The sequence below is a fragment of the Tasmannia lanceolata genome, unplaced genomic scaffold, assembly GCF_043159265.1.
Source record: "Tasmannia lanceolata isolate RefF3 unplaced genomic scaffold, GAP_Taslan_0.1 ptg000257l, whole genome shotgun sequence".
Classification (NCBI taxonomy): Eukaryota; Viridiplantae; Streptophyta; class Magnoliopsida; order Canellales; family Winteraceae; genus Tasmannia; species Tasmannia lanceolata.
The window spans coordinates 163,981-181,967 of record NW_027518932.1 but is presented as its reverse complement, the minus strand read 5'-3'; the positions used below and the strand labels follow the sequence as shown (position 1 = coordinate 181,967).

The 17,987-nt window shown below is 39.2% G+C and overlaps 2 protein-coding genes across 3 annotated transcripts; both read right to left on the bottom strand.

Annotated features, from left to right (window-relative positions):
• Nucleotides 1-880: 880 nt before the first annotated feature.
• Nucleotides 881-11,062, bottom strand: LOC143867500 (germin-like protein 8-2). Of its 2 annotated transcripts, none has more exons than XM_077376103.1 (2): nt 1,810-1,960; nt 881-1,580 (listed from the first exon to the last, which is right to left on the bottom strand). In XM_077376103.1, the coding sequence occupies exons 1-2, from the start codon at nt 1,925-1,927 to the stop codon at nt 1,024-1,026; spliced, it is 675 nt and encodes a 224-aa protein (XP_077232218.1). In that variant the 5' UTR covers nt 1,928-1,960; the 3' UTR covers nt 881-1,023. The 2 variants fall into 2 exon arrangements, 1 of the variants encoding a protein (XP_077232218.1); XR_013243525.1 differs by lacking the exon at nt 1,810-1,960 and adding an exon at nt 10,934-11,062 and having other exon boundaries at nt 1,445-1,580.
• Nucleotides 11,063-12,674: 1,612 nt separating this feature from the next.
• On the bottom strand, nt 12,675-13,795 carry LOC143867511 (germin-like protein 8-2). Its single transcript, XM_077376114.1, has 2 exons — nt 13,620-13,795; nt 12,675-13,390 (listed from the first exon to the last, which is right to left on the bottom strand). Exons 1-2 carry the CDS (start codon nt 13,735-13,737, stop codon nt 12,834-12,836), a joined length of 675 nt encoding a protein of 224 aa, XP_077232229.1. The 5' UTR covers nt 13,738-13,795; the 3' UTR covers nt 12,675-12,833.
• Between the last annotated feature and the right edge of the window lie 4,192 nt (nt 13,796-17,987).

Below are 17,987 nucleotides of genomic sequence, written 5' to 3'. Positions count from 1 at the left end.
GAAATTTCGTCAGATGATGGGAGTACAGTCATTCACCTAGTTTGAATTAGGGGGCGTGTTGGAAAGTAATTTTAAACAGTGAATTACTGTGTGGGGCCCACCCAAGTCCACCCAAGTCTAGTTTAACTTTATCTTATAGAGCTTGAGTCGGTCATGAGTTCCTAGTGTGAAGTAGTATTTGTTTATTCTTATCCTTTAAAGAGTCATGGTGTTAGGAGGAGTTCTACTACAACCATGAAAGTCAAGAAACGTATGGTCATATGGCTATTCACCGTACAAAGAAGCAGCTCTATGTTCTACTTATTTTATTAATAATTGGGATAGAGTTATGAAGCAGTAGTTCTGATCAGAAAAAAATTTCACCATAATTTAGTGTTCTTATTTTCTCCTTCAATAAAAGTTCTTTTATTGTTTTCTTGTGTTAAGTATTTGGTTCTCAAATTCAACAACAAGATTGTAAGGTTCGCGTTGTAGGTATGCGGCACCGTCGCTTGCCCGGCCTGGATCTCGGATCGGGGTGTGTGTGTGTGTGTGAGAGAGAGAGAGAGACGAATTCATGAAAAACAAGATTGTATAGTGAATCAATCCCTTGATTTCCCCAGTGACATACTCAAACTGTATTATTATTTTCTTTTGTGATCACCATAGCTAATTTTTTTATTGTTTTCTTTTGTTAAGTATTTGGTTCTTTTATTGTTTTCTTTTGTTAAGTATTTGGTTCTTAAATTCAACAACAAGAATGTGAGGTTCCCGTTGCAGGTATGCGGCACCATCGCTAGCCCGGCCTGGATCTCAGATCGGGGTGTGTGTGTGTGTGTTTGTGAGAGAGAGAGAGAGGGAGAGAGAGAGAGATAGGGAGAGGAATTCATGAAAAACAATATTGTATAGTGAATCAATCCCTTGATTTCCCCAGTGACATACTCAAACTGTATTATTATTACTACTTTAAGAAATGCAAACATCAAGTTTGCTTATTCAAATACACTATGGTAGTTAATGCATGGGATCCCTGTCGGTAGTTATCTAGTTTTTGGGCCCGAACTGTGCCTGAAGAAAATCAACTACTTTCTTGTCAAGTTGGAAGGCCTTGGCGAGAACATCGTCCGAGATGGGCAGGTTTGATCCGAAGACGGCATTAGCTATGGTGATCACACCTGGGTTCTGACTTGCCAGAGCGGCAATGGCCACCGCATTGGTCTGTCCAACATTGAATTGGAAGTGAATGAGACCTATTGGAAACACAAACACATCACCCTTATTGAGGACCTTTGATATGAGCCGATTTTCGCCATTTGCAAGGTTGGAGGTGACGAAACCAACGAGGAGGGTGCCCTCTTGAACTACAATCATCTCAGTGCCCCTTGGGTGTGTGTGGGGAGGGTTTAGTCCATAGGGTGCAAAGTCTATGCGAGCCATGGAGATGCCAAGAGTGTTGAGTCCTGGTATTTGGACCACGTTCACTGCGGTCACATTGGACCCAACTCGGTTATTTGTGTCGCGTGGCATGTCAAGCCCTGGGAAGAAGAAATCGCTTGCTTGAGCGAGCATTGGGTCCTTGCAAACCACGCCATTGACTAACACTGAGAAGGAAAAACATCATAAAAAGATCAGCCAATAGAAAAAAAACATAACCCATGCGAGTAGGGCCGGTCTCCACACACAAAGTAAATGCAAAAATAATATTTCTTAAGTCATCTAGCCAAACCCCACATTACCTACAAAAAAATGGAATTTATTTTGCACAAACACGTGATTATCATGATACTAATGGAAGTTAAATTGAGAAATAAAATAAAAAAGCATTTGTACCTGGAGACATATTGTCAGCAACACAAAAGTCCTGTAGAGGACTGGGATCATCGGCAAAGGTAAGAGAAGATGCCAAGGAAAGGAGTACAAGTACAAGGAGGGGAGTAGCCATCTCCATTTTATCAACCTAAAGAAGAATATTGGGTGCAAATGTTTTGATGGTGTGAAAGAAGCGTAGAAAGGGTGCATATTTATAGGGAGAAGGAGAGAGAGATGCATGGCTTAAGGCCGGGTCATGTGATTTCATGGAAATGGTCTTGTTACTACCAAATCAATATATGTTTTAACAACTACGCTATCTAATCTAATTTTTTATCCTAATAGAAGCAGTCGTCGGACTCGTTTTTCTGTGTGAATGTCATTTTAGTTGAAAGTTGAAACAATCCTTTTCTTACCTAAATTAAAAATGCAACTTATCTGAGTTGAAACAATGCCTTCCCAATTTTATGTTTTGAAATGGTAAGATCTGAATTAGTAAATGGGGCAAGCCCCACGACGGAGCTGGTCATGAATAAAAATAGGAAATGGCATATTATGGAGGAAAAAAAATCGAAAATCCAATTCACTCCATCCCATCCGCCACACTATTAGCCGAGCGATGGACATGCTGAAATCAAACTGGGTGATCTCCTAAATGGTATATTTTCTTAAGAATGGCTACATTTCCACCTTTTGTTTGTGTTTTTTCTTTTTTTCTCACTTGTAATTGTAAAAAAAAACTTACACCATCTATACAACCGAATACCTTCAAAAAACCCCAAATCCAGCCCCATATTCATCACCCTCAAGAAAATCCAATCAAATCCCACTATTTGGTGTAAACATCATTGCATTGTGCTCTGATTTCCTAAGGGACTACATGTACTCTTGGCTGAAGTGGGATCTCAGAATTTTTTTTTTTAAGTTTTCACCCCCATTCACACCAAAAGGCCATCTCTCTCTCTCTCTCTCTCTCTCTCTCTCTCTCTCTTATCGTTCCATTGCTTGCATCCATATAAAACGAAGCAAATAATTTTTTTAAGAGCTTGAAGATGTAATTTTATTTTGTTGACGTGGTGGTTGTGATGTGGAAAACCACCTTGCGAAATTTCTAGGTCAGTAACTGATTATTAAAGTGTTACATCAATTGAACTGATTATTAATGTGTTACTTCAGTTGCTAATTTTCACACCATGTATTACTTTGGATGGTGACATATTCACCTTTTTTTACTTGGGACGGCCCCCTCTAGTGTATTTTTTTATTTTTTTGGATGGGACAGCCCCCTCTAGTGTATATGGGACAGCCCCCTCTAATGTATCCCTAGGATGCCATTCGTATGAAATGACCAGGTCTACTATTCTTTTGATAAGAAAGGATGAACTACTCACTTATCTGTATGAGTGACTAAGTGATATCAAATATTAATGGCGTGTACTCTAACTCCCTAAGATAAATGTAGAGAACATTTAAAAGTGATATCACATTGAACTTATTTGACAAAGCCCTGTTGCCTAGTCCTCAGTCTAATACAAAAGATGATGGCCCACTCAAAATAGCCACAATACTCGTTGTATATGTACAGTGTTATCTCCACCTTGATAAAAGCCACTAAAAAACCTTTCTCTCTAACCTTCTATACAACAACAAAATAACCCCAAATCTCTACATTGAGTATGAGGAAAACCGTCTTTAAAATACCATCCAAAGCTATGCTTCAAGGAAAAACTAATGGAGCTGAAGAATGGAAGAAAAGGAACACACCTTGGAAAACCAAGAAGAAGAAACTTGTTTTCGCTTTACCACAAAGCCCTCCTAAAGCCCCAAGAGGAAACCCTTCTTTTTTAATCTTAACCTTTTCTCCTCTCAAACCTCTCACTCTTCTCCTTTTTTAAACCCTATTTATCTCTTGCCTTTAAAAAACCATATGAGAGAGGCAAGGAAAACATCCCATTTAAAAGACCAAGTGATACCGACTTCCAAAAAACAAATAAAAAAATGGTGCTCATGCGTCACCATTTTAACAATCTCCACCTTGATGCATAATCACCAGCTTTTCAACCCTTCCTTCTTGAGGCTGGGAGAAGATAAACTTCAATATAACTTCTCTCCTTGAACCATCTTTATGAGCATATCCACCACATTCTCTTTGGTTCACACTTTCAACAAATAGATCCTTCCATCTTTAATGACTTCCTATATATATATATATCGGTGTGTGTGTGTGTGTGTGTGTGTGTGAGGGGTGGAACTGAACTCTTGGCCAAATAAATGATACTCATGTTAATTAATGCCTCGATAGTGGATAATGCAACCGTTGGTTGCAACTTTGACATCCAATTAATAGGACCATTCTCAAACCGAAATATATAACCCGTAGTAGATCTTTCTTTGTCCATATCATTAGCGTAAGTTGTATCAACAAAATCATGCAATGGATTCGAATCCTCTCCATATCTGATAACATAATCTGTAGTACTTCTTAGGTAGCGAAGCACCAATTTGGCGACCTCCGAATGTGCTTTACCTGGATTCGCCATAAACCGGATTAAAACTCCAACCGCTTAAGTAATGTTCGGCCTAGTTCATATCACGAAAAACATCAAGCTCCCAACAATGTTAGCATATGGGACTCAATCCATTTTCTTCATCTCCTCTTCCGATTTCGGGAATTGATCGAAACATATCTTAAAGTGAGCCGCTAATGATGTCTTTATCGGTTTAGACTTGCTCATCCCAGACTTTTCAAGCACCTTTTTTACAAACATATTTTGTGAAAGCAACAAAGTTCCATTCTTTTTATCCTTGGAACTTTGTTGCTTTCACAAAAGATGTTTATAAAAAAGGTGCTTGAATGGTTTGGGATGAGCAAGTCTAAGCCGATAAAGACACATTAGCAGCTTACTTTAAGTTATGTTCCAATCAGTGCCAAAAATCGGAAGAGGATGTGAAGAAAATGGATCGAATCCCATATGCTACCCTTGTTGGGAGCTTGATGTTGGCATGGTATATACTAGGCCGGAAATTACTTACGCGGTTGGAGTTTTAAGCCGGTTTAAGGGGAATCTGGGTAAAACGCATTCAGAAGCCGTCATTGTTAGGGTGTGTGCCCTAATTAAAAGCTAGTTGTTGTAATGTTGCAACTATTATTTATTGTTACATGACATCTATTGGGTACTTGTTGGGGTGTGTAATGTGCTTCTAGACACACCTTTATCCTTAGGTGGCATCGTAGGATAGGTCATGCACATTGAGATTATGTGGTGGGGAGATATGATCTTCAGGTTCTTTGCAGGGCTAGAATGTTCTTGGTTGGGGTTGAGATTGGACATCTCGAACCTGTACACTACTAGAATCGAACCGGCCTCCATATACACATTGGGGTGGCCTATCTAGGTCACTGGGGTAGTTGATTCTAAGTAGGTGGAATGGGCGAAATGATTGGACCACACACTGAACGGATGGCTTTGTAAAATAACCTGTGGACAAGGATTTGGATAAGGATATTATGTCAGACAGGACCGTTGGATATGTCCTTAGACCTGAGGGATAGTTTTAGTCTATGGGCGGACCTTATGGCTTTGGTCTATCTAACAGTAGTCCCCGGTCCAGGATTACCAGCGAGTAGTGCCGGGTCATGGGGTAAACCCATGTGATCAATAGTGATGCCTAACATGGAATCCTCCACCCCTCCCATAGAGGAAAATCATTTACAATTTCGATCTGAGCTAGGCCATTAAATAATGACTGGCCTATTCGTTTGATAAATTGTTTATCAAAGTTTTTCAAAAACATTGATTGTTTCAGAAGGGATTTGCAAATCCATTTGCGGGCCCAAGCTTGATAGATAGAAAAGTATACCATTGAGTGAGCCCATGGCGTAATTGATGTCCACCCTCCACAAGACCCAACTCGGTAAATGTAGGATCGGATGAAGGACAACACATTGGATGTGATTTGGGTAATTTGATCTAATGGTTTTCATCAGGGTAACGTCATGGTGGGGGTCACTTGCCTAATGCTATCGTAGTTGGACTACATTGCATGAGATCACAGTAGAGCCCATTGTGGACCCTGCAAAAGTGATCATTGGATCCCTAGGACGATCGCACTCACAACTTGCTAGACCCTTACGGATTGTTGGACAATATGGGTTTCAGATTTGATCATATGTGTGATATGGATTGGATCCACTATATGTGATGCAGGGAGGAAGCGCACCATACATAGGGTGCATACACATGTATTAAAGATGAGATGCACCATATTATGGTGTGTACATGTCTTAATTAACATGTGCTTATTAAATGCTCAAATCCTATTGGATAAGAGTTATGAGACATCGTATTGGTTGATTTATTCTAATTTCCTATTGGTGGAAATTTAAAAAGGAAAAGAGAGAATTTGGGTTGGAGAAGGTTTCCTATTTCTAAAAGTCCCATTGGTTATTCGTAACATTCAATAAGAAAAAATAGTTTTGAGTATCCATGTGTTTTACATGTTTAAGAAACAAAGAGTTTTAATTGAATTTAGTTTCCAAAATCAAGGGGACACATACAAGGGAACGAATTGCTTGAGGGAACTCTATAAACGGAGGGGATGGGTGGACGGTTTGGATTACTTGCACAATTTTGAAACCCATATGCAAAATTCGTCTAGCCCATCTCCCCTCCCAATTTCGTTTTTCTCCTTTCTTCTTCTCTCTCCTAGTTTTGTTTCTAGTTCTTTAGAAGAACTTGAAAGCCTTATTGGTTTCAATTTGGGATTGGATTCCAAGTTTTCTCCTATTTCTCCTTCAACCGCATGGTGTGAGAAGCCACTACTTCGACTTCCGGAGCAGCTTTGGTTTGAGAAACGTCAGGTACCTAATGGGGAGTAGATCAAGCAGAGATTGGCAGTATCGGTCAACCAATTGGTACGTGCTCTTAACCATCTGAATTTCAATTCATCACCATTGATTAATCTAGTAACTAAGATCTTGGTTCGGTTGGTGGATCGAAAAAGTTTTTGTTTTTAGCTCAATCTTGTTTTCGCTGTGCGTATTGATTCCACTGCCAACTTTCAGTCAAATGAGTGCTTTTCTATGTAAGAGGTACTAGTGATTATGCTATCACATATGAGAAAGATTTGAAGCCGTTGCATGGTTTTTTTTATGCAAGTTATGCTAATGTTATGGACAAAGGAAGATCTATTATGGGTAATGTATTCGAGTTTAGGAATGGTCTTATTAGTTTGACGTCAAACTTGCTCCCAACGGTTGCATTATCCAGTACCAAGGCCGAATACATGGCGGTAATGGAATCTTGCAAGGAATCTGAAAATAAATATGTGTAGGCCTAGGTGATTGCAACCCAAAGGGGAGGCGAATTAGATTTATAAAATTGTGCCCTTTTAAAGGATAGATTAAGAAATTAAATCAAAGAAAAATTTAACAATAAACACAAAGAACTTAAAATCAATGCACAAGTAAAGGAGATAAGGGAAGGAGTGCAGTGGTTCGGTTTAAAACGCCAGACCTATATCCACTCCACCACAACTGTTGATGGCTTCAGTAAAACCCGTTCTTCTTAACGGTGAAGATCAAACCAATACAACGAGGTGGCTCTGCGCCTCAACACTTGTCGACAGAGATGGATCTCTGTCCCCCAACACTCGCCTTCGGAGAAGGCTCTGCGTCTCTGAGTACTTGTCAAATATAAGATTAAAAGAATGAAAGAATGCCTTGTTCAAGGGCAATTACACGAGATGCTCTCATAAAGATATACAATTTTAAGCCTCGAATCCAATCCATCATAAAATTTCTCGAAGAGAGGCACAAGGAGTGATTTTTCACTCAAGAGATGCTCTCAGTATATATTAGAGCTTGTTGATTTTGTCTAAGTGGTTTGAGAACCCTTTTATAGGCAAAAACCCAAAAACTAGCCGTTGGGAACACCCCCAACGGCTCTGTAATGGATAGTTTAAACTAGCCGTTAGGCTATTTAAAACATTTGCAAAGTCACTCACGGTCGACAGCCAAAGGCTCTCTTAATTTGACCCAGTGGTTGAAGAGTTATGGCTATTTTGGTAGACTGTGTTTGTTAGCTTTGACTAGTTAATGTGTTTAGAGTTCCTAAGCTATTAATGATGTATGAGAGTCCCTAAACTAGTTAGTGGACTAGTTTGAACAAATTTTCTCATGTATTTCTCTATTTGAAGAGTATCAAACATATGTAATGGAGTTTTAGTGAATATTGAATGAAAATTTTGCATTGTGCATTTTTCCTTGAACCTTGAAGAGTTCAACCTTGAAACCTAGAAGAGTTTCACTCCTTCCTTGAAGAGTAGGATTTTTCCTCTATTGTTTGCATCCTTGAAGAGTTGCAAACCATCAATCTTGAAGAATTGATGTTATCCACCTTCCTTGGCAACCTAGAAGAGTAGCCATTGAAGTTGTTATCTTTACACTGATTTCAGTCTTTGCTGGACCACCCCCACTTCCATCTTGTTTTCGACTGCCTTACAGTATTTTTCAGAGAAAACTTTCTTCATCAAAGTTCTAGATCATTGAGTCCTTGAAATTTTGGTTTTGGAATCAGGTCATTCTGGCCTATATTTAAGGAGATACGCCCATTTTACCGAACTCGCATGAATCTGTTTTCTTGTATCCAAGTCATTGTGCAATTGAGTGTCTTTCTTTATCACTCTCTCGATCCTTGGTCCAAGAAGCCTAGGAGAGGCTTGCATAGCAAAATGAACATGGCTGGCTGCAATTGATTTGGTACAGTTGATGAAGTTACTAAAGCCGATGCCTAATTGGAAGTCCCTCTACCGATTCCCTCGCCGTCTAAAGCGGAAGACAACCATTTTTTTTTTCGTGGAACAACCTCGAAATTACTGGTTCTTAGGTAGCAGAAAGGCTACTGATGGTTGCTTAAGCTAGAAGACTCAGAAAGCCTGCTCTCTATAAGCCACCTCTGTTCAGGGGATACTTAATTGAGCTGTAGACTAGAAAACCTCTCTTCTTCTGTTACAAGGAACTCGCTGCTGCTATATGTAATCTGCAGCTTCTCAAAGGATTTCCGAGTCTTGCTGCACTTTGCAAATGAAATTCTGTATAGGTGTTGAAGGATTTGTCGAAGCTCAAATTTCAATGGGCAATAATTACTCCCAGCTCAAGAAGATCCTTCAGCTGAATGTTCAGTCCAGAAACTAAAGAAAAAATATGGACCTTGATTGGATCAGGTATAACTAAACCAAGCATTCATATTCCAAGAAATAATATTGAACCTTCTCAGTTCTTCTGAGTTCCAAGAAATAATATTCATGTTCCACCGTAGTAGCTCACGATGCAGCTGAAGCCTCAGAAAATTCTGAACTTGGTTGAAGTAATAATAGGATCACTGAAACAGATCCATGCTCTGAAATTTTGAAGCTTGATCCGTCGTTCTGCTTAAAGGTGATTTATAGTTAATCTTTGGTCCCACACACTCAACTAGCTTGATCCCAACAGAGACACTTACGTAGTTTGCAATAGGGAAAGGTACTTGCAAACACTTCAAGCTAGCTAGAGCTGAATCTAGCTCTGAATCTCCAGAATCTTCAACGGATGATAATGAATTTGCTCTGGAAGGAAGGACTATGGCAAACTGATTCAAGATGACAAAAGGAAAAAAAACCCAATCTAGTACATGCCCATGTAGAACTGATGCCTTCTTCCAACATGTAAATTGTGATGGAGACAATTCAAAATTCTCTGGTACCACAGAATCACTTCCTGTTGATGTTCGGTTGAGGAAAATTTGCTCTCAAAATATAAAGTTCTGTTGCAAGATCAAGAGAGAAATAACATTGCGTGTGGTTCGTGCTTCAGATACTTCAGAGAATTGACAACAGCAAGCAGTGCTTGCCACTTGTCTTGGAAGGTGAGAAGACTTGTAAGAACAATGGGACTGAGAATGACACTTTAGTTCAATATTTGCCAAGCTGATAAGATGAATAGCTGATTGGAATACTCCTTCCAACTAAAGAAGTGTAACTAGGCGGTCTTGAGCATCCATGTAATAAGGAATGTAGACCTTGCTATTATCTTAGCTGAAAATATCACTGTTGAGGTGGTAACTTTGGGTTTTATAATGAAACCTGGCAACCTAATTTCTAGTTCTCAACAGGCACATTTAATCAAACACAAGGCATGCATAAAAGCTCCAAGAATGGATAACCATCAATACTAAGTTTGAGTTGAAAGAAGACACTAGGAAGAAGCTTCAGGTTGCTTTTCACACAAATACGAACATACTCCGAGCATACAATTAACACCCAACAACTTTGAGATCCAAGCGAGTTTAGAACCTAAATTTGTAGGTGCTTACACATGCGCAGAGACAAGATCAAATTCCTTAAAGAAACTTCACCAAGACCGTCAATGGCGTAGAATTCGGCTCAAGAGACAGTCGTGTGCTTTCCGAGTGGAATTTGTGGTTCAGAATTGCTGCTGGAATGCTTCTAAATTCGTGAGTTAGTGAACAATTTCTCCTCCCGTTGCTATTTTTGTAGGTGGAATTTTGTTCGTATAGCCTCTGTCTTAAAATTTGAGATCTAAATTAGATCTGTAATTGATGACGAGAGTGATATTCCTCAAATTGTAAGGGAAATTTTCAAACAAAATTGAGAGGAACCAGTCTATGGATCAAACAACCAGAAAACACGGAATTTTCTCAATAACAGAGTGCCATCTGGTGCTCTGTTTCTGTGTTCTTGCAGAATATAAGAAATAGAAGTTGAATCCTTCAAAGATCACGTGGGTCTGACCTATTTAAGCACGGCTGAGCTTAGATCTCGAACAGATCATAATAGATCCATCTCACTAGGGTTTTCAGGATTTGCAAGAAGACAAAACTCTTGCAAAATCCAGCTTTGGTACCAATTTTGATGTGGATCCGAAGCGTGGCACAACAGAAGAAGACATTCCGGAAAAATTACAAGACTAAAGCAATTGCTTTCATGGAGATAGCGAGGGAAAAACGAGCAAAAGTCAAGAAATTTGATAGAAATCAGAGATGTATTTAACAAAGAAAAACAATATGGAACAAGATAGAAAGAGAAGGATGATGAATCGACTAGGAATTCATAGTAGAAAGGGTGAGAAGGAAAGTAGATCTCTTACATGACCGAGAGCTTCCCCTACTCTCCACCACATCTTCCCCTCCAAAATGCCATCAACTCCCTAATGGGGCTGGAAAATCTCCCCTCAGCCTTGGGCGAAACACAATCTCAAAATCTCACGCCAAAAAACCCCCTCCTATGAAGGCCATGCATCATTATTTATAGGAAGCATGGATGAATGAGGGCTGCCACTTGTCCTCCACTTGAGGTGGTCCCAAATACACTTGTCATCCTCTCAAGTGGGTAGCTATTGTACCCCTTATTACATGTCTACCCCTACACTTGTCTACCACGTTACCCTTAGTAATAAAGGCCCTCAAATCCGTTCCAAACTACCACATACCCCTACTACAATGTACGAATACTACTAGTAGACTACAGGCACTCTACTAACATAAACCCTTAGACTTTGACCGGGGACCAGTCCACATCAATCCTCCCCAACGCAGGTACTGTCACCTTCTCCGGCTTCCCATCCTTTCTCTTCAACGCCTTAGCCAAGCCCTGTTGAACTAGGATGTCCTTCACCCTCATTTGCCATAGGCTGAAACTACCCTTTCCGTCATATCTGTCGATGTTGAATTAAGTAGAACTTGATTTTACCGCCATCTTAGATTACTCAGCACTTCACGGTGTAGCGCTCCACCTCGAATGAGAATCTTTCTTAGACAATCTTTCTGCTCCCAAAAATCGCTCTAGCCGCGATCCAACCACAACACCCACGATCACTCCACCCGGCCTTGACGATCGCTCCACCTGAGCTCTGATACCACTTTCCGTCGGGCAAAACAATCCAATCGTGCACAAATTAAACGGAAAAGATAAAAGTAAACAAACAAGCAAGCCACAAGATGAACAACAAGATTTTACGTGGTTCGGCCAAGCCTACTCCACGGGCGAGAAACACGATCTTCCACTATGAGAAAACAATATACAAGGATTACAATGGATTAATCTCAAACCCGCAACCCTTTCCTTGCTTCTCAAACCCAAGACCGTACAAGAGTAACCCGAGAAAAACCCACAAGAGAAAAGCCTAAGAAGGAACCCCAACAAGAATCCCACATCCTCTTTCTTCTTCTCTCTCCTTTTCTCTATTTTCTTCTCTTTCTCTTCTCTCTTCCCCAAGAGGCAGCCGACACACCCCTTCACTCTTGGAATAGAGTAATGAAACAGTAGTTTTGATCAGAAAAAAATTCCACCAAAATTTAGTGTTCTTATTTTCTCCTTCAATAAAAGTTCTTTTATTGTTTTCTTTTGTTAAGTATTTGGTTCTTAAATTCAACAACAAGATTGTGAGGTTCGCGTTGTAGGTATGTGGCACCGTCGCTAGCCCGGCCTGGATCTCGGATCGGGGTGTGTGTGTGTGTTTGTGAGAGAGAGAGAGAGAGAGGAATTCATGAAAAACAATATTGTATAGTGAATCAATCCCTTGATTTCCCCAGTGACATACTAAAACTGTATTATTATTTTCTTTTGTGATCACCATAGCTAATTTTTTTATTGTTTTCTTTTGTTAACCATTTGGTTCTTTTATTGTTTTCTTTTGTTAACCATTTGGTTCTTTTATTGTTTTCTTTTGTTAAGTATTTGGTTCTTAAATTCAACAACAAGATTGTGAGGTTCCCGTTGCAGGTATGCGGCACCATCGCTAGCCCGGCCTGGATCTCAGATCGGGGTGTGTGTGTGTGTTTGTGAGAGAGAGAGAGAGAGAGAGAGAGAGAGAGAGAGAGAGAGACGAATTCATGAAAAACAATATTGTATAGTCAATCAATCCCTTGATTTCCTCAGTGACATATTCAAACTGTATTATTATTACTACTTTAAGAAATGCAAACATCAAGTTTGCTTATTCAAATACACTATGGTAGTTAATGTATGGGATCCCTGTCCGTAGTTATCTAGTTTTTGGGCCCGAACTGTGCCTGAAGAAAATCAACTACTTTCTTGTCAAGTTGGAAGGCCTTGGCGAGAACATCGTCGGAGATGGGCAGGTTTGATCCGAAGACGGCATTAGCTATGGTGATCACACCTGGGTTCTGACTTGCCAGAGCGGCAATGGCCACCGCATTGGTCTGTCCAACATTGAATTGGAAGTGAATGAGACCTATTGGAAACACAAACACATCACCCTTATTGAGGACCTTTGATATGAGCCGGTTTTCGCCATTTGCCAGGTTGGAGGTGACGAAACCAACGAGGAGGGTGCCCTCTTGAACTACAATCATCTCAGTGCCCCTTGGGTGTGTGTGGGGAGGGTTTAGTCCATAGGGTGCAAAGTCTATGCGAGCCATGGAGATGCCAAGAGTGTTGAGTCCTGGTATTTGGACCACGTTCACTGCGGTCACATTGGACCCAACTCGGTTATTTGTGTCGCGTGGCATGTCAAGCCCTGGGAAGAAGAAATCGCTTGCTTGAGCGAGCATTGGGTCCTTGCAAACCACGCCATTGACTAACACTGAGAAGGAAAAACATCATAAAAAGATCAGCCAATAGAAAAAAAACATAACCCATGCACTTAGGGCCGGTCTCCACACACAAAGTAAATGCAAAAACAATATTTCTTAAGTCATCTAGCCAAACCCCACATTACCTACAAAAAAATGGAATTTAGTTTGCACAAACACGTGATTATCATGATACTAATGGAAGTTAAATTGAGAAATAAAATAAAAAAGCATTTGTACCTGGAGACATATTGTCAGCAACACAAAAGTCCTGTAGAGGACTGGGATCATCGGCAAAGGTAAGAGAAGAAGCCAAGGAAAGGAATACAAGTACAAGGAGGGGAGTAGCCATCTCCATTTTATCAACCTAAAGAAGAATATTGGGTGCAAATGTTTTGATGGTGTGAAAGAAGCTTAGAAAGGGTGCATATTTATAGGGAGAAGGAGAGAGAGATGCATGGCTTAAGGGTCATGTGATTTCATGGAAATGGTCTTGTTACTAGCAAATCAATATATGTTTTAACAACTACGCTATCTAATCTAATTTTTTATCCTACTAGAAGCAGTCGTCGGACTCGTTTTTCTGTGTAAATGTCATTTTAGTTGAAAGTTGAAACAATCCTTTTCTTACCTAAATTAAAAATGCAACTTATCTGAGTTGAAACAATGCCTTCCCAATTTTATGTTTTGAAATGGTAAGATCTGAATTAGTAAATGGGGCAAGCCCCACGACGGAGCTGGTCATGAATAAAAATAGGAAATGGCATATTATGGAGGGAAAAAATCGAAAATCCAATTCACTCCATCCCATCCGCCACACTATTAGCCGAGCGATGGACATGCTGAAATCAAACTGGGTGATCTCCTACATGGTATCGAACCATGCCTCCCCTATTTATACCGTGTATTCCCAAAATGCCCACCCATTTGATTGCTATTTTGCAGTCCTTAATTGTTTAAGGTTGGTAAATACCATTCTAATTAGAAACTTGATTCTCGACCCCTCTTGTTTATCTTTTCTTAAGAATGGCTACATTTCAACCTTTTGTTTGTGTTTTTTATTTTTTTCTCACTTGTAATTGGTAAAAAAAACTTACACAGTCTATAAAATTTGTTATTTTAGTAACTTCTATTAAAGACTCTTTGCCAAAACTTAGTTAAATTGAAAGTAAATATATTTTAAATTCCTTTGACAATTTGGTTGTGTAAAAAAAAACTTACACCATCTATACAACCGAATACCTTCAAAAAACCCCAAATCCAGCCCCATATTCATCGTCCCTCAAGAAAATCCAATCAAATCCCACTATTTGGTGTAAACATCATTGCATTGTGCTCTGATTTACTAAGGGACTACATGCACTCTTGGCTGAAGTGGGATCTCAGAATTTTTTTTTTTAAGTTTTCACCCCCATTCACACCAAAAGGCCATCTCTCTCACTCTCTCTCTCTCTCTCTCTCTCTCTCTCTCTCTCTCTCTTATCGTTCCATTGCTTGCATCCATATAAAACGAACCAAATAATGTTTTTAAGAGCTTGAAGATGTAATTTTATTTTGTTGACCAAGTATACATCATTTCACCAAACTAGCTGACGTGGTAGTTGTGATGTGGAAAACCACCTTGCCAAATTTCCTACACTCTTCCCAATGTGTTACATCAATTGAAATTAGTATACTTCAAAGGAACGGATAGTCATGTCAATATAGATATCTTAGCTAATTTTCTGACTATATTTTCCTTTGGATATGCTGAGAAATTGAGGACTAGTTCAAGAACTGATTCATATAAAATTATTTGGGAATGCGAAGTGATATATTCGCCGTCTTTTACTTGGGACAGCCCACTCTAGTGTATTTGTGACTACTCTTTTACACTAGTTGAATCTGTCCCGAGTAAAATAGGGTCGAATATATCATTTCCTTAGGTTTGGACTCGACCCGATCCAACCCGACCCAAGTTGCACCGCTATCCGCACGTCTTGAGTGCCTCTTGTTTTGTGTATTTTATGTTTAGAAAATGTCTAATGTGTATCCCTAGGATGCCGTGCGAAATTTCCTACACTCTCCCTGATGGGTTACATCAATTGAACTTATTATACTTCAAAGGAGTGGATAGTCATGTCAATATAGATCTTAGCTAATTTTCACACCATTATTTCCTTTGGATATGCTGACAAATTGAGGACTAGTTCAAGAATTGATTCGTATAAAATCATTTGGGAAAAGGAAGTGACGCATTCGCCTTTTTTTTTACTTGGGAGAGCCCCCTCTATTGTATTTATGACTACTCTTTTACACTAGACAAGGCTGTCCCAAGAGAAATAGGGGCACATATATCATTTCCTTTGGGAAATCTTTTTGATAATTTCAAGTTTTCGGATAATATTGTGATGGAATTTTCTTACCAATCTAATTGTTAAAAGGGAAAAGTGTTTCTACACGGCGGAGTAGATTTGTTATCTACTCCGTTGGCCAAAATTACAATGGGGCCCACACTGTTTGGGTCCTGATCGCAATAGATAGGGTGTGCCAAATAAATAAATAAATAACAGCTCCATAGGATCATCCCAACCCTTCTATTTGTGGAGGTTAAAAATGGACGGCTATAAACCTCCACAAATCTGTCCATTTTTAACCTATCCACAAATCGAAGGGTTAGGATGATCCTACTAAGCTGATTTTTTGGTGACACCCTATCTATCGCAGGGCCTAACAAATGAATGCTCTGGATTATCCAAACAATGTGGGCCCACTGTGTTTCATGCGACGGAGTAGATAACGTTATCTACTCGACCGAGTAGTAACACTTTTCCCTTGTTAATATCTTTTACATAATAAATATAATTCAGAAAACATATTGTCAAATTAAGAGTTCTTCTAGCAAACCGTTACTACTTGACAATATTATAAAACAAGATTTTTAATACGGTGCCCAACAGTCAAGTCTCATGTGGGCGGTACCGCCCTTGATATTTGATCCAACAGCAACCCAGTTTTTAAGGTGAGCAAAAGAAATAAATCACAAGCTATCACAAGAAGACAATAATATATACAGTTCACCAGAATGGGCTATCTCCACGGACAAAGTAATACAGATCCATTATTTCAAGCCAATGTTGAATTGAATGATGAAATATGGTATTTAGATAGTGGTTTTAGTAACCATATGACCGGGAACAAGGATTATTTTTTTGAAATAGATGAAACTGTCAAACCAAGAGTAAGAATAGGTGATAACAATCATGTTAATGCCCATGGAATTGGTCCCATCGTGGTTTCTACAATGGTCGGCAAGAAACAAATTCATGATGTTATGTATGTTCCTGGGTTGGCATAAAATTGCTAAATTTGGGACAATTGATAAAAAGGGGTAGCGTGCTATCTTTGATGAAGGAGAATGTAAACTCTATGAGAAGAAAAGTATAAAATTAGTGTTCCCTATTAAGATGACAGAAACTAAGATGTTTCCACTAGTGTTGTCAAAACTAGTATTAAATGCTTTTAGTGCATCTGATGATGACTCTATGTTATGGCATAGGAGATATGGACATTTGAATTTTGGTGGATTGTCTTTATTGCAAAAGTTGAATATGATTGTTGGTTTTCCTTCTTTGAAATATGGTGAAAAAGTGTGTGAAGCTTGCGTTTTGGGAAAACACCACCGTGAGCAATTTCGAAGTGGTAAGTCTTGGAGGGCATATAAGCTTTTGATGCTTATACATGCCGATATTTGTGGCTCTATGCAAACCTTATTCTTGAGCAGAAATAAATATTTTATTCTATTTGTTGATGATTACACAAGGATGACACATTTTTTTTCTGGAACGAAAATATGAGGCTTTCTCTATCTTCAAACAGTTCAAGGCACTTGTTGAAAACCAAAGTTGTCATTCTATTATTACTCTTCGTACTGACCGTGGTGGTGAATTTATTCTCAAGGAATTTCAGGATTTCTACAAAGAAAGTGGAATCAAAAGACATGCAGTTGACAGTAAGCTATACCCCACAATATAACGGAGTCGCAGAGCGGAAAATTAGAACATTTGTTGAGGCGGCAAGAAGCATGCTTAAAGACAAGGGGTTGCCTAATGATTATTGGGCTGAAGTTGTAGCCACAACAGTATACATATGCAATCGTCCTCCTACAAAAGCAGTTCAAGGAAAAACTCCATATGAGGCTTGGAGTGGAAGAAAACCCAATGTGAGTCATTTTAAAGTTTTCGGTTCTATAGCCTATGCTTTTGTTCTATCTGAAGAAAGATAAAAGTTAGATAATAAAAGTAAAATGTGTATTTCCATTGGCTATAGTGTGGAGACAAAAGGGTACCGGCTTTATGATCCTATTTCTAAAGAATAGATTATAAGTCGTGATGTTATTTTTAATGAAAAAGATGCTTGGAAATGGAAAAATGGTGTAGAAGCCCCCATATGTGTTCTAAATGAAAACACATCATGTGAGCCACCTTCCCTTGAGATTTGTTTACCAAATCCTGATGAGTGATTTAACTCCCATGAGAATGAGAAGTCTTGCTGATATATATGATTGATGTGAGTTTGCATGTTTTGCAATGGAGCCTTCTAGTTTTAGATGCAGTTAAAAAGAAATGT

What these genes read in the sequence shown, in the direction of transcription:
- LOC143867500 (XM_077376103.1), bottom strand. Translation starts at nt 1,927, where the DNA reads ATGGAGATGGCTACTCCCCTCCTTGTACTTGTACTCCTTTCCTTGGCA. An exon ending in TGCTGACAATATGTCTCCAG is followed by an intron (nt 1,581 to 1,809) that starts GTACAAATGCTT and finishes TTTCCTTCTCAG; the next exon opens with TGTTAGTCAATGGCGTGGTT.
- LOC143867511 (XM_077376114.1), bottom strand. Translation starts at nt 13,737, where the DNA reads ATGGAGATGGCTACTCCCCTCCTTGTACTTGTATTCCTTTCCTTGGCT. An exon ending in TGCTGACAATATGTCTCCAG is followed by an intron (nt 13,391 to 13,619) that starts GTACAAATGCTT and finishes TTTCCTTCTCAG; the next exon opens with TGTTAGTCAATGGCGTGGTT.